We start from the raw sequence: 15,338 nt of genomic DNA, 5'->3' as shown, positions 1-15,338 counted from the left end.
CTCTCTCTACCTCTCTCAGTCTCTCTCTACCTCTCTCAGCCTCTCTCAGTCTCTCTCAGCCTCTCTCAGCCTCTCTCAGCCTCTCTCTACCTCTCTCAGCCTCTCTCAGTCTCTCTCAGTCTCTCTCAGCCTCTCTCAGCCTCTCTCAGTCTCTCTCAGCTTCTCTCCTCTGTTGTTTCAGATGTTGAGAGCTGCCAGCGGGAGGGGAGGAGCCAGCCCCAGCGACCAATCCCACGCCAGTACTCTGCCAAGGCCCCTCCCATCCGCCCGAGTCCCCCAATCAAACCCCAGCGGAGCCTAAAGGTTTCCAAAGCCCGCCTGGCGGGGGCGGGGCCAGGGGTGGGGGCGGGGCCAGGGGTGGAGGCGGGGCCAGGGGTGGAGGCGGGGCCAGGGGTGGGGGCGGGGCCAGGGGTGGGGGCGGGGCCAGCCCACCCTCAGGATAACCAGGTGATTGTTCCATTATTTGAGGGTTTGACTCCAGAGAGTTGGTGTCTAGTTTGACCATGTTGTCATGGTGACATGTTGTCATGGTGACAGAGAGTTGGTGTTTAGTTCAGTAGTTCAGCCCTACATGACCTTAACCCAGACCCACGTCTGTGTCTCCATGGAAACAAGGTTACAGTTTAATCTGTCACAGCAGCATAGAGGAAGTGTGTGTGTGTGTGTGTGTGCGTGCGTGCGTGCGTGTGTGTGCGTGTGTGTGTGTGTGTGTCTCTAGTCTCATTGTCTGAAACCACAGCGGCAGCAGCTCCCCAAACCACACGCCGCTGTTCCAAACAGACAACTTCCTGTTGGCTGAGCCAATAGAACACAGCCTTGCTGTGGCTTCTGCTAAAACAGTCAGAGGAGGAACATCTGTAGACGAAGAAAACAAAAAATGTGTTAAGAGTTCCATGTAGGGTAGAGTTCCATGTAGGGTAGAGTTCCATGTAGGTCAGAGTTCCATGTAGGTCAGAGTTCCATGTAGGGTAGAGTTCCATGTAGGGTAGAGTTCCATGTAGGGTAGAGTTCCATGTAGGGTAGAGTTCCATGTAGGGTAGAGTTCCATGTAGGGTAGAGTTCCATGTAGGGTAGAGTTCCATGTAGGGTAGAGTTCCATGTAGGGTAGAGTTCCATGTAGGGTAGAGTTCCATGTAGGGTAGAGTTATTAAATGTATCATTGAAAGACGAAAGAGTCTCACACACTCCTATCTCTCTCCCTAACTCTCTCTCACCCTCCCTCCCTCCCTCCCTCAGACGGTTGTGAAGAGGCTGCCCCCCTCCCTGACCCTGGGGGCCGCCCCCCTCCCCCCTCTCTCCCCCTCCCTGCGGTCTCTCACCCTGCTGTGGTTCCAGACCAGCCAGTTGCCCCGCCTGTCCCGGCCCGGCCGCCCCCTCCCTCGCTGGCTGCACGGATTCTCCACACGCAGGTCTGTCTACCCCCCCCCTCCCTAACCCTAACCCCTCCCTAACCCCCCCCCCTCCCTGACCCCTCCCCTCCCTGAGTAAGACCCTCACCCCTGTCTAACCCTCCCCTCCCTAACCCTAACCCCTCCCTGAGTAAGACCCTCACCCCTAAGTTACTCCAGGGAGACTGTCATGTTGTCATGGTGATGTCTGTCATGTTGTCATGGTAACATGTTGTCATGGTGATGTGTGTCATGTTGTCATGGTAACGTGTTGTCATGGTGATGTGTGTCATGGTGACAGAGAGTTGGTGTCACTCAACTATCATCCCAGTCCCGAAGAAAAGCACGGTGAGCTGCCTAAACGACTACCGCCCGGTGGCACTCACACCAATCATCATGAAGTGCTTCGAGAAACTAGTCCGGGCCCACATACTCACACGCCTCCCACCCAACCTGGATCCATACCAGTTCGCCTACAGAGCCCACAGGTCCACAGAGGACGCCATCGCGACGACTCTCCACGCCACTCTATCCCACCTGGAGAGGGGAAACAGCTACGCGAGACTGCTCTTTGTGGACTTCAGCTCTGCCTTCAACACCATCCTTCCAGACAGGCTAGTGACCAAACTACTAGACCTGGGTCTATCACACTCTATATGTGCATGGATCAAGGACTTCCTGTCCAACCGCCCCCAGAGGGTGCGGGTGGGCTCCCACACCTCCACAGCCCTCAGACTCAGCACTGGGTCCCCCCAGGGCTGCGTGCTAAGCCCCATCCTCTACAACCTCTACACCTACGACTTCACCCCCGTTCACCCCAGCAACTCCATCGTAAAGTTTGCAGACGACACCACCGTGGTGGGCTGCATCTCGGGGGGGGATGAGGCGGCGTACAGGGATGAGGTAGAGCAGCTGAGCAAGCTGTGCAAGGTTAACAACCTGCTGCTGAACAAGTCAAAGACCCAGGAAATCATCGTGGACTTCAGGAGGAAAAAATCTGAGATCCAGCCCCTGCTCATCGACGGAGAGAGCGTGGAGAGAGTCTCAACCCTCCGATTCCTGGGGGTGCACATACAGGATGACCTGTCCTGGAAGAACAACACAGTAGCCACCATCAAGAAGGCACAACAGCGGCTCTACTTCCTGAGAGTCCTCAGGAAGGAACACAACAAGCAGGAGATACTGGTGGCCTTCTACCGCGGCGCAGTGGAGAGCATCCTCACCTACGGCATCTGCAACTGGTTCTCCAGCTGCACAACCGCGGAGAGAAATGCGCTACAGAGAGTCGTGAGAACAGCCCAGAAGATTACTGGCGCCCCCCTCCCCTCTCTGGAAGAGCTGTACAACACACGCTGCCTCAGGAAGGCCTCCAAGATCTCCAGAGACCCAACCCACCCTGGGTACGAACACTTTGCCCGGCTGCCCTCGAAAAGGCGGTACAGGACCATGGCCGCAAGGACAAACAGACTGAAGCACAGCTTCTACCCCAGGGCCATCCAGGCCCTGAACACAGCAAAGACCTAGGTTCTGGGCCCTGGACAGTCTGGACGGATTGATGGCAGCTGCTGGATTGAAAAAATCAGGTGTAGTGCTGAGGCACAAATGTGTACATTTCAAGCCTGCAAACTGCGACACTTTAAATGAATGTGCAATAACACTATGTGCAATATGACAACCCTAGTCGTCTATCTGTACAGTATAGTATAGTGGATAGTGTACATAGCCTTTATTTATGTAAACCAGCTCCTTCCCTTCCTGTTTTTTGGGGGGGGTTTTTCTTTCCTAGCACCAGGGGAGCCACCCCTCCCAAATTTCGTTGTTTGGTACCTGTACTATAGCAATGACAATAAAGACCATTCATTCATTCATTCATTCATTCATTCATGTTGTCATGGTGATGTGTGTCATGTTGTCATGGTAACGTGTTGTCATGGTGATGTGTGTCATGTTGTCATGGTGATGTGTCATGGTGATATGTGTCATGTTGTCATGGTAACGTGTTGTCATGGTGATGTGTGTCATGTTGTCATGGTAACATGTTGTCATGGTGATGTGTGTCATGTTGTCATGTTGTCATGGAGACAGGGAGGCGGAGGCCGTGTTGCAGCAGCGTTCTCAGGGCAGCTTCCTGCTGCGGCTCAGCGAGTCAAAGATCGGCTTTGTGCTTTCATACAGGTACTGTATGGGTAACCATAGTAACCCCCTACTATATATATATATACTACTGTCATACAGGTACTATATATACTATATATGCTATATATTTGTATAACACGTATATATACGTAACATGACGTAACATGTATAACACACACACACACACTAACACTAACACACACACACACACACTAACACACACACACACACACACACACACACACACACACACACACACACACACTAACACTGTGTTTCTCTCCAGAGGTCAGGACAGGTGTCGTCACTTCATCATAGAGGAGGAGGGCGTGGCTAATGACAGAGAGGGCGGGGCTAACAGCCGCTACCTCATAGCGGGCGAGGACAGTCGCCATGACAACCTGCAGGAGCTCATCAGCTTTTATACCCAGAATCCTGTGGGGCCGTTTGACGAGATGCTGACCACGCCCTGCGACCAGGTGAGTCTCTACCTGGTTACCATGGTTACCCTCCCTCACACCCAGGGTTACCATGGTTACGCTCCCTCACACCCAGGGTTACCATGGTTACCCTCCCTCACACCCAGGGTCACACTGAGGCCCCTCCCATCTGCGGGGGTCCTCCAGGGTCGATACTGGGCCCCCTTCTATTTCTGCCATGTTTATCTGTTGTTTCTCTTTTACTAGTGTTTTCTGTTAAGCACTTTGGGCTGTATAAATAAACATTACTTACTTACTTACTACGCTGTTAAGTCTCTCCCTCTCTCCCTCTCTCTCTCCCTCTCTCTCTCTCTCTCCCTCTCTCCCTCTCTCTCTCTCTCCCTCTCTCCCTCTCTCCCTCTCTCCCTCAGGCCCATGGAGGAGGAGAAGAAGCGTCATCCTTCCTCCCTTCAGCCTCCGAGGCTGGTCCAGAGACCCCCTCCCTCTCAGCCTCCCTCCCAGCCTCCCTCCCAGCCTCCCTCTCAGCCTCCCTCCCAGCCTCCCTCCCTGCCTCCCTCTCAGCCTCCCTCCCAGCCTCCCTCCCTGCCTCCCTCTCAGCCTCTCCTGACAGAGAGACACCAGAGTACGCTGTGGTGAGGAAGGTCATGAGGAAGTCAGGGTCTCTGTGTGACCAGCCGCCTGGTGGAGAGGCAGCGCCACCTAGCTGTGAGGTGAGGAACAGGATGGCCCTTTTATATAAAACCAGAAAGACATAAACATACATATATATACAAAACATATACATCATATATACATATACATACTGTATACCTAAACATACATATATATATATATATATAAAACATATACATATTCATAAGAGCATAGACTCACCTGTTTACGCCTCTTCACACCTGTTGACATCTGGTTACACCTGTCCATAACTCTCAGGTCTGTCCATAACTCTCAGGTTGACACCTGTCCATAACACATGTCTGTTATATGAACATCCTGGTTGTCTGTTATGGAACAGGTGACTCCTCCCCCTCCAGACGACCTATCAGATGCCCCCGGCAACGCCCCCGACAACGCCCAGTACGCCAGAGTCAACAAACCCCCCAAGGCCGTTGCCCAGGCAACCACGTCCCCCTACATCAACGTCAGCGCCCCTGCAGACCAGTGGGGGTCAGGGGGGTCAGGGTTCGGAGCAGGGGATCCTGGGTACTGGAGGCTGGAGGCCACACACACCTACGAGGAGATGCCTCACCTGGCCACAGGGTCACATGACCACCACAGAGACCGCTACACCGCGGGGGCCGAAGGTAGGTGTCTGTGTGTGTGTGTGTCTGTGTGTGTGTGTGTGTGTGTGTGTGGGTCTGTGTGTGTGTGTGTAGATTTCAACCTATTCTGTTGAATGAATCTGGGATATCCCATATTACTGCTTCCTTCTCACACATCATGTGTACAACATACATACTAATACATACTAATACATACTAATATACACAAACATACACAAATATATAATATATGCACTAATATATACTAATATATACTAATATATACCGATACATACTAATATATAATAATATGTACTAGCATATGACAATATATACTAATATATACTAATACATACTAATATATAATAATGTATAATAATATATAATAATATATAATCATATTCTAATATATAATAATACATACTTGTATGTAATACATATAATACTTAATACTTAATCATCTATAATAATGTATAATCATATATAATCATCTATAATAATGTATAATCATATATAATCATATATAATCATATATAATAATGTATAATCATATATAATAATGTATAATCATATATAATCATATATAATAATGTATAATCATATATAATAATATATAATAATATATAATAATGTATAATCATATATAATCATATATAATAATGTATAATAATATATAATCATATATAATCATATATAATAATGTATAATCATATATAATCATATATAATAATGTATAATAATGTATAATAATATATAATCATATATAATCATATATAATAATGTATAATCATATATAATAATGTATAATATATAATCATATATATAATAATGTATAATAATGTATAATAATATATAATCATATATAATCATATATAATCATATATAATAATGTATAATCATATATAATCATATATAATCATATATAATAATGTATAATATATAATCATATATAATCATGTATGTTATATGAATCATGCTAACCAGAGGTTTGTCTCCTAGCGAGCGCCCAGAGCCACTTGTACTCAGAGGTGAACCTGAGAGGGGTAGGAGAGGGCTCTGGCCACGCCCCCCTCAGCTCTGGCCACGCCCCCCTGCCGACCAGGCCCGCCCCCAGCTCTGGCCACGCCCCCCTGCCGACCAGGACCCCACCCAGCCTGCCTTACAGACCGCCTCTCAGACCCGCCCACATGCAGGTAAACAGCTAACCCTAATGACTCATGCAGGTAAACACCCCTAATGACTCATGGGTAACAGGGTAGTTAACAGGGTAGTGAGGGTCTGATGATATTATGATAATTCTGCATCTTTGTCTTAGTAAACAAGCCTGGAGATAACTAACGGTACACCTAACCTAATGGAGATAACTAACGGTACACCTAACCTCAACATCAGTCAGGTGTGTCAGGTGTCATCTGGTCCAGAGTCAGGTGTTCATTAAAGGTGTTCATCATTACAGGTGTTCATTAAAGGTGTTCATGTGTTTCAGCGGTCATCTCCCCCAGGACCCCAGCCCAGCGACCATGCTGTCTACCAACAGATCCCAGAGAGACCCGCCCTGCCCCCCCCCAACCCCAAACCATGACCCCCCCTGCCCCCCCCAACCCCAAACCATGACACCCCCATCCCCCCCTGCCTCCCCAACCACAAACCATGACCCCCTCTGCCCCCCCCAACCACAAACCATGACCCCCCGTGCCCCCCCCAACCATGACCTTCCCAACTCCACGCCTTTGTTTCCTCCAGACTGGACTACTGCAACGCACTCCTCATCGGGATTCCTAGCAGCTGCCTCCAGAAACTTCAATACATCCAGAACAGCGCTGCTAGGATCCTGAGGGTGCGCAAATATGATCACATCACCCCCATCCTCAAATCACTCCACTGGCTCCCCGTCTCCCTCAGAATTGAATACAAGGTCTCCCTCCTCACCCACCAGTGCATCCATGGAACTGCCCCCCCCTACCTCAAGGAACTCCTCCATACCCCTCAGACCTCCTCACGCAACCTCCGTTCTACTGCCACCAACCTCAAGACCCCCAGGACCACCAAGCTCCGCACCATGGGAGATCGGGCCTTCTGCTCGGCTGCTCCCAGGCTGTGGAATGCTCTCCCTGACCACCTAACGGCCAAGCTCCACCTGCTGCGTTGCGTCAACTCGCCATCGACGTTGCGTCAACTTCCCGTTGTCCAAGCTCCACCTGCAGCGTTGCGTCAACGTTGCGTCAACGTCAACGTTCTACTCTAGCTCCACTGGCATTTTTTGTATACGGGAGTAATTTCACCCTTGACTGCAATTATGTCCACAACAATAACAACATCATACAGAACATTTTCCAATCAGGGTAATATTTTATCTACATATTCCCAAATAGATAGTTGTTAGTTCAGTAGATGTTCAACTAACTGTCAACAACATTTCAACTAACTAACCACTAATCCTAAACCTTGCCCTAACATTTACATTTACATTTTTGTCGTATTATATCTTACCTGATAATCCAAGTGTGGACCCGATCTCACCCCATGCTCGGTCCTTCACCTGGGCATCATGGTACAATCTGTCATTTGTCGCATATAAAAAAAAAAAAAAATTCGACCTCAAGGATGAGCCGTTCGTCGTCCATTCCTGCAACAAGAGTTCACCACAGGTGCGGTGATTGACGCCCCACGTGGGGCGTCTCATTGTGACGTCTGCGTCCATCCACCGTCAAAAATCAAACTTTTTTGAAAGTCTACTTTGGACGCAGCCATCGGACGCAACGCAATGCAGCAGGTGGAGCACCTTTCATTGATTACAATGCATTTGATCCCAAATTCGGACGCAACGCACATTAGACGCAACGCTCGATGGCCATGGTGGAGCTTGGCCGTAACACTCCTCTCTCCTCTCCCTGACCACCTAAGGGCACCACAGTCTGTGGATGCTTTTAAACGAGGCCTTAAAACCCACCTTTTTAATAGAGCCTTTTAATTGAAAATGTTTATTGTTTTATCTTCTTGTTTTTAATTGTAGCACTTTGAGATGTCTTATGTTAAGTGCTTATACAAATAAAATGTATTATTATTTACAAGTGAAACTGACTAAACAAAAAATGATAAAGAAATACAAATCACACGACTTCAGTAAAAACCAGCTTGTTTATTGTCTCGTGTTGCAGACCAGGGTCAGGATGACCCTAACCCATAACCCTCAGCGGGTTCACACCAAATTAATTACAAAACACAAACACAGCCCTTCATGTGTTCCTCCATTGTGGCTGTTTATTTAGATTACCCCAATATGGGCAATTAACGTCTTCACCCCCTCTCCCCTCACTGCCCCCCCAACCCTAACCCAACCGTCACCCGCCCCCCCCCAACGCCCCAGGCCTCCCTCCCCCAGCCCTCCCCCAGTGGAGAGTGTTAGTTCAGCCCCCCCCCCCAGGAGAGTGTTTCAGTTCTTCTTGGTCTTGGGCGAGTCGTACTTCCTCTTGCTGGAGTACCAGAGGAGCAGAGGGATGCCGATGGAGGGCAGAGTCATCACGCCGAAGGCTGCCCAGTCCAGCTAGGGGGGGAGGAGAGAAGAGAGTAGGAGAGAGGGAGGAGGAGAGAAGAGAGTAGGAGAGAGGGAGGAGGAGAGAGAGAGTAGGAGAGAGGGAGGAGGAGAGAAGAGAGTAGGAGAGAGGGAGGAGAGAGGGAGGAGGAGAGAGGGAGGAGGAGAGAGATGGGGTTATATGTTGGTGGGGGGGCAACCCTTCAGGGCAGAGAGAAGAGAGAGGGAAGAGGAGAGAAGAGAGGGAAGGGAAGAGAGGAGGAGAGGAGAGAGGAGGAGAGGAGAGGAGGACTTACGAAGTGTGGAGAGAAGCGTCTGTCGAACTCCCTCTGGGCCAGAATCCCTCCCTGACCTGGAGCACTGGTGTACCCCACCTGGAGGGGGGGAGGGGGAGGAGGAGGAGGAGAGGAGAGGAGGAGGAGGAGGAGGAGGAGAGGAGGAGAGGAGGAGGAGGAGGAGGAGGAGGAGGAGGAGGAGGAGGAGGAGAGGAGGAGGAGGAGGGAGGGGAGGAGGAGAGGAGGAGGAGGAGGAGGAGGAGGAGGAGAGGAGGAGGAGGAGGGAGGGGAGGAGGAGAGGAGGAGGAGGAGAGGAGGAGGAGGAGGAGGAGGAGGGAGGGGGGGAGGGGGAGGAGGAGGAGGAGGAGGAGGGAGGGGGGGAGGAGGAGAGGAGGAGGAGGAGGAGGAGGAGGAGGGGGAGGAGGAGGAGGAGGAGGAGAGGAGGAGGAGGAGGAGGAGGAGGGAGGGGGGGAGGAGGAGGAGAGGAGGAGGGAGGGGGGGAGGAGGAGGAGAGGAGGAGGAGAGGAGAGGAGGAGGAGAGGAGGAGGAGGGAGGGGGGGAGGAGGAGGAGGAGGAGGAGAGGAGAGGAGAGGAGGAGGAGGAGGAGAGATTAACATCCTGATAATATGAACCTTCTTCCCTGAAGGAGACGATCAGACATTAAGACGTTTTCACGACGTAACAATAAGAGTGAGGAGGAGAGACTGTATCTAATCCTATCTAAAAAGCACTACGGTTTTCTTATTTTATCAGATTAAAGTAGCAAAGACCAGACATTCAAACTTCTACACTTCTATCACCCAAAAAGGGGCGTGATCATTCTCGTGATAGGGGGAATTGCCGCTATTTCCGGTCGGCGTGTTAAACATTGTCCTGCCCCCAGAGAATGACTGACAGGCCGGTAGAACATGAGAATTGCATAGAGAGTTTGAATTGTGTCAGCTGTAAAGCGGATGTGTTTCCTAGAACATGTAAATGCAATTGCTAATCACATTATTGCATTACAATTTGAATATTGACTCAAATAACGCAGGCAAAAGTGGCAAATGAATATGCTATTTTGGGATTGCATAGTAATTTTCACATTTGAATGAAAATTTGAATTTTGTCAGCTACAAAGCAGCGCATGACTTTGAAAAATTAAATGTCAAATGGCTTTGCATTATCATTTTAATATTGACAGCGAATGTGCACATCAGGTACATGAAAATGCAAATGCAAATCATTAGAATTGCATTTGAATTTCAATATTGTCTGAAAGAATGCATGCAAAAGTGGAACATGCAATTGCAATCTCATATTGCATAGCATTTGAATTAAGTCTACTATATGCTTCCATAGATTCTAGCCAGTTTGCATTTCTCTATTCCGACACCGTGTTGTTGTTTTATCTCCCCCCAGAAAATACTAAATAATAAAGTAATTACTAGTATTTAAACTTGAGATTAATCACGGCCGATTATTGTGATTAACTGTCATTAGGGTTAGGGTCAGGTGAGGGGTCAGGTGAGGTCTTACCAGCACTGGCCCCGCCTCCTGGGCCTGGTAGCTGACGGAGGCGGAGGTGAAGTTGAAGTATCCGGCCTTCAGGGGGCGCAAGACCACGGTGTGAGACACGTTACTGGCTCTGGGGAGGGAGGGGTTAAGGTGCTACACTTTACACTGTTACCTAGGTAACTAGAACACTACTTTACATTGTTACCTAGTTATCTAGAACACTACTTTACATTGTTACCTAGTTAACTAGAACACTACTTTACATTGTTACCTAGTTAACTAGAACACTACTTTACATTGTTACCTAGTTAACTACAACACTACTTTACATTGTTACCTAGTTAACTAGAACACTACTTTACATTGTTACCTAGTTAACTAGAACACTACTTTACATTGTTACCTAGTTAACTAGAACACTACTTTACATTGTTACCTAGTTAACTAGATCACTACTTTACATTGTTACCTAGTTAACTACAACACTACTTTACATTGTTACCTAGTTAACTACAACACTACTTTACATTGTTACCTAGTTAACTAGAACACTACTTTACATTGTTACCTAGTTAACTAGAACACTACTTTACATTGTTACCTAGTTAACTACAACACTACTTTACATTGTTACCCAGTTAACTAGAACACTACTTTACATTGTTAACTAGAACACTACTTTACATTGTTACCTAGTAAACTAGAACACTACTTTACATTGTTACCTAGTTAACTAGAACACTACTTTACATTGTTACCTAGTTAACTAGAACACTACTTGACATTGTTACCTAGTTAACTAGAACACTACTTTACATTGTTACCTAGTTAACTACAACACTACTTTACATTGTTACCTAGTTAACTACAACACTACTTTACATTGTTACCTAGTTAACTACAACACTACTTTACATTGTTACCTAGTTAACTAGAACACTACTTTACATTGTTACCTAGTTAACTAGAACACTACTTTACATTGTTACCTAGTTAACTAGAACACTACTTTACATTGTTACCTAGTAAACTAGAACACTACTTTACATTGTTACCTAGTTAACTAGAACACTACTTTACATTGTTACCTAGTTAACTAGAACACTACTTTACATTGTTACCTAGTTAACTACAACACTACTTTGCATTGTTACCTAGTTAACTACAACACTACTTTACATTGTTACCTAGTTAACTACAACACTACTTTACATCGTTACCTAGTTAACTACAACACTACTTTACATTGTTACCTAGTAAACTAGAACACTACTTTACATTGTTACCTAGTTAACTAGAACACTACTTTACATTGTTACCTAGTTAACTACAACACTACTTTACATCGTTACCTAGTTAACTACAACACTACTTTACATTGTTACCTAGTAAACTAGAACACTACTTTACATTGTTACCTAGTTAACTAGAACACTACTTTACATTGTTACCTAGTTAACTAGAACACTACTTTACATTGTTACCTAGTTAACTAGAACACTACTTTACATTGTTACCTAGTTAACTACAACACTACTTTACATTGTTACCTAGTAAACTAGAACACTACTTTACATTGTTACCTAGTTAACTAGAACACTACTTTACATTGTTACCTAGTTAACTAGAACACTACTTTACATTGTTACCTAGTTAACTAGAACACTACTTTACATTGTTACCTAGTTAACTACAACACTACTTTACATTGTTACCTAGTTAACTACAACACTACTTTACATTGTTACCTAGTTAACTAGAACACTACTTTACATTGTTACCTAGTTAACTACAACACTACTTTACATTGTTAGCTAGTTAACTACAACACTACTTTGCATTGTTACCTAGTTAACTACAACACTACTTTACATTGTTACCTAGTTAACTACAACACTACTTTACATTGTTACCTAGAACACTACTTTACATCGTTACCTAGTTAACTACAACACTACTTTACATTGTTACCTAGTTAACTATAACACTACTTTACATTGTTACCTAGTTAACTAGAACACTACTTTACATCGTTACCTAGTTAACTACAACACTACTTTACATTGTTACCTAGTTAACTACAACACTACTTTAAGCAGGGGTCTCAGAGTGACTAACTAAAGTGACTCAGTGGTGAACATCCAAGTTTGTTTAAAAGTATTAACAGTGTGTCTTTAGTGTGTGTGTGTGTGTGTGTGTGTGTGCGTGTGTGTGTCAGGGAGTGTGAGTGTGTGTGTCAGGGAGTGTGAGTGTGTGTGTGAGTGTGTGTGTCAGGGAGTGTGAGGATACGGGGCGATCCTATCCCACTTCACGTTCAGCATCCCAGAGACGATGCCGAAGTCCTCAGGAGGGAACGAGTCATCAGACAGCTCCACCTCCAGGGCGGCGCTGTGGAGCAGAACAGGGTCATGGTTAAGGGCTGAGCAGGGCTAGCTGACCAGGCTAGCTGACACACACTACTTTGTACTCCATCAACACAGTCAATCCAAAATAAACCGATGTTTTAGATGTTTAGATGTTTAGGGTTAGAGGGTTTATGGGACATCAGACAGCTGCTTATCTATGTACTTCATACACGTCAACACTAGGGTCCTAGGTCAGGGAGGAGGGTCTTAGATCAGGGTCCTAGGTCAGGGTCAGAGGTCAGGGAGGAGGGTCCTAGGGTCAGAGGTCAGGGTTACCTGGTGCCGACGTTGTAGATGTTGTACTGCAGGGTGAGGTCGCGTCCCTCCACGGCGTAGCGGTTCAGTAGAGACTTGGAGGCCAGCAGCCTCGCGCCCTCCTCAGCCTCCCCCAGCCTCAACACCGCCAGTACCACCAACACTAACACACACCTCATCTGAAACACAACACACCAGGGTTACACTAACACACTACACACTAACACACACCTCATCTGCAACACAACACACCAGGGTTACACTAACACACACCTCATCTGCAACACAACACTCTAACACACTACACACACCTCATCTGCAACACAACACACCAGGGTTACACTAACACACTAACACACTAACACACACCTCATCTGCACACAACACACCAGGGTTACACTAACACACACTAACACACACCTCATCTGAAACACAACACACCAGGGTTACACTAACACACTAACACACACCTCACAAACAAAACATCCCCTCTGTAACCTCCCCACCGTGCAATAACCATGGTAACAGTGCAATGTTCTATATGCAATCTTAAGTTTACTAGTTCATAAGTTTATAAAGTACCTATACCCCCTGTGAAGACTAAATCTATATAAGTATATCAGTTTACATAATAGACACATTCTCAGATTCCTAACAATTAATTATCCCTCTATGCATGTCTGATTCTATTTATGTCTGATTCTATTTATGTCTGATTCTATTTATGTCTGATTCTATTTATGTCTGATTCTATTTATGTCTGATTCTATTTATGTCTAATTCTAACGACGTCTAGTTGTATTGTCTTAGGTTCGTTCCCAGGGTTCAGCTTAAAGACAATAACTACTAATAATCTACATCCATCAGAGTATCTCTGTGTGTGTGTGTGTGTGTGTGTGTGTGTGTGTGTGTGTGTGTGTGTGTGTGTGTGTGTGTGTGTGTGTGTGTGTGTGTGTCTGTGTGTGTGTGTGTGTGTGTGTGTGTGTGTGTGTGTGTGTGTGTGACGTGGCTTTGCAGCTCTACGACTCTGATGAACACATTAGCATTAGCCTGGCTAGCTGGGTTACTGGGTCACAACTCCAACACGGAAACCAGTCCAGCTGACTAACTGTTACTGTGACACACAAACACTAACTGAGTTTAGAAAGGCTGGTTAACCCCAACCCTGGTTAGTTAAACACCGTCAGGTCAGGTTAGCAGGTTAGCAGGTTAGCAGGCTAGCCGTTAGGCTGACGTGTACTTGGCTACAGTCTGAGACACAGAGGGTCTAACAGGGTAGATAGGGTCTATAACCACCAGACTACACGCAGACCCTTCCTCCCTGACTAGGGTTAGACGCAGATATATAACATATATAATAACAGACAGATAGATAGATATATAAACAGTAAAGCAGCGAGAGAGGAAGAGCGGCTCACCTTCTGTCTTCTAGCGTCGTGTCACAAGTCTGCAAGGACCGTCGCTGCGCATGCGCTAAACCTTTCACTCGGAGTCTGACGTCAGTGATGGGAGGGGCTTTGTTCCTGCCATAGAAATAGAACTATAGAATGATAGAGATAGAACAACAGAATGATAGAGATAGAACAATAGAATGATAGAGATAGAACAACAGAAGTATAGAGATAGAACAATAGAATGATAGAGATAGAACAACAGAAGTATAGAGATAGAACAACAGAATGATAGAAATAGAACAATAGAATGAGAGAGATAGAACAATAGAATGATAGAAATAGAACAATAGAATGAGAGAGATAGAACAACAGAAGTATAGAGCCCTAGCCCAGGAGACTGCAGGACAGTATAGGGTTAGGGTTAGTATAGAGCCCTAGCCCAGGAGAAGTATAGAGTCCTAGCCCAGGAGACTGCAGCGGGACAGTGGATAAAGTCTTTCTTCACCTCCTTCAGAATATCTGTCAACAAACTGGGAAAGACGCCACAACCTGGCGTCACAACACAAGTGGTCTACATGGTAGGGTTAGGGTGATGTAGACTCTACATGCATCACCATCCGTTTGGACTATTGTAACAGTCTCCTTTCTGGTCTTCTGAAGAAAGCTATTGGCCAGCTGCAATTAGTCCAAAATGCAGCAGCGAGAGTTTTAACCAAAACAAGCAGACAAGCTCATATAACTCCTATTTTAGAGAATC

The 15,338-nt window shown here is 46.3% G+C and overlaps 1 protein-coding gene across 1 annotated transcript; it reads right to left on the bottom strand.

Annotated features, from left to right (window-relative positions):
* Positions 1 to 8,623: 8,623 nt before the first annotated feature.
* On the bottom strand, positions 8,624 to 14,644 carry LOC308157393 (translocon-associated protein subunit beta). Its single transcript, XM_080530942.1, has 6 exons — positions 14,606 to 14,644; positions 13,209 to 13,366; positions 12,817 to 12,915; positions 10,549 to 10,657; positions 9,052 to 9,129; positions 8,624 to 8,767 (listed from the first exon to the last, which is right to left on the bottom strand). The coding sequence occupies exons 2-6, from the start codon at positions 13,364 to 13,366 to the stop codon at positions 8,657 to 8,659; spliced, it is 555 nt and encodes a 184-aa protein (XP_080387068.1). The 5' UTR covers positions 14,606 to 14,644; the 3' UTR covers positions 8,624 to 8,656.
* Positions 14,645 to 15,338: the final 694 nt, after the last annotated feature.

The sequence above is a fragment of the Nansenia antarctica genome (assembly GCF_963989245.1).
Source record: "Nansenia antarctica genome assembly, chromosome: 5".
NCBI lineage: Eukaryota > Metazoa > Chordata > Actinopteri > Argentiniformes > Microstomatidae > Nansenia > Nansenia antarctica.
The sequence above is the reverse complement of the archived record's forward strand: the minus strand, read 5'-3'. Positions and strand labels throughout refer to the sequence as shown.

Excerpts from the sequence above, each read along its gene's own strand:
- LOC308157393 (XM_080530942.1), bottom strand. The coding sequence starts at position 13,366 with ATGAGGTGTGTGTTAGTGTTGGTGGTACTGGCGGTGTTGAGGCTGGGG. Across the intron at positions 12,916-13,208 it reads ATCTACAACGTCGGCACCAG|CGCCGCCCTGGAGGTGGAGC; the intron begins GTAACCCTGACC and ends TCTGCTCCACAG. Across the intron at positions 8,768-9,051 it reads GACGCTTCTCTCCACACTTC|CTGGACTGGGCAGCCTTCGG; the intron begins GTAAGTCCTCCT and ends CTCCCCCCCTAG.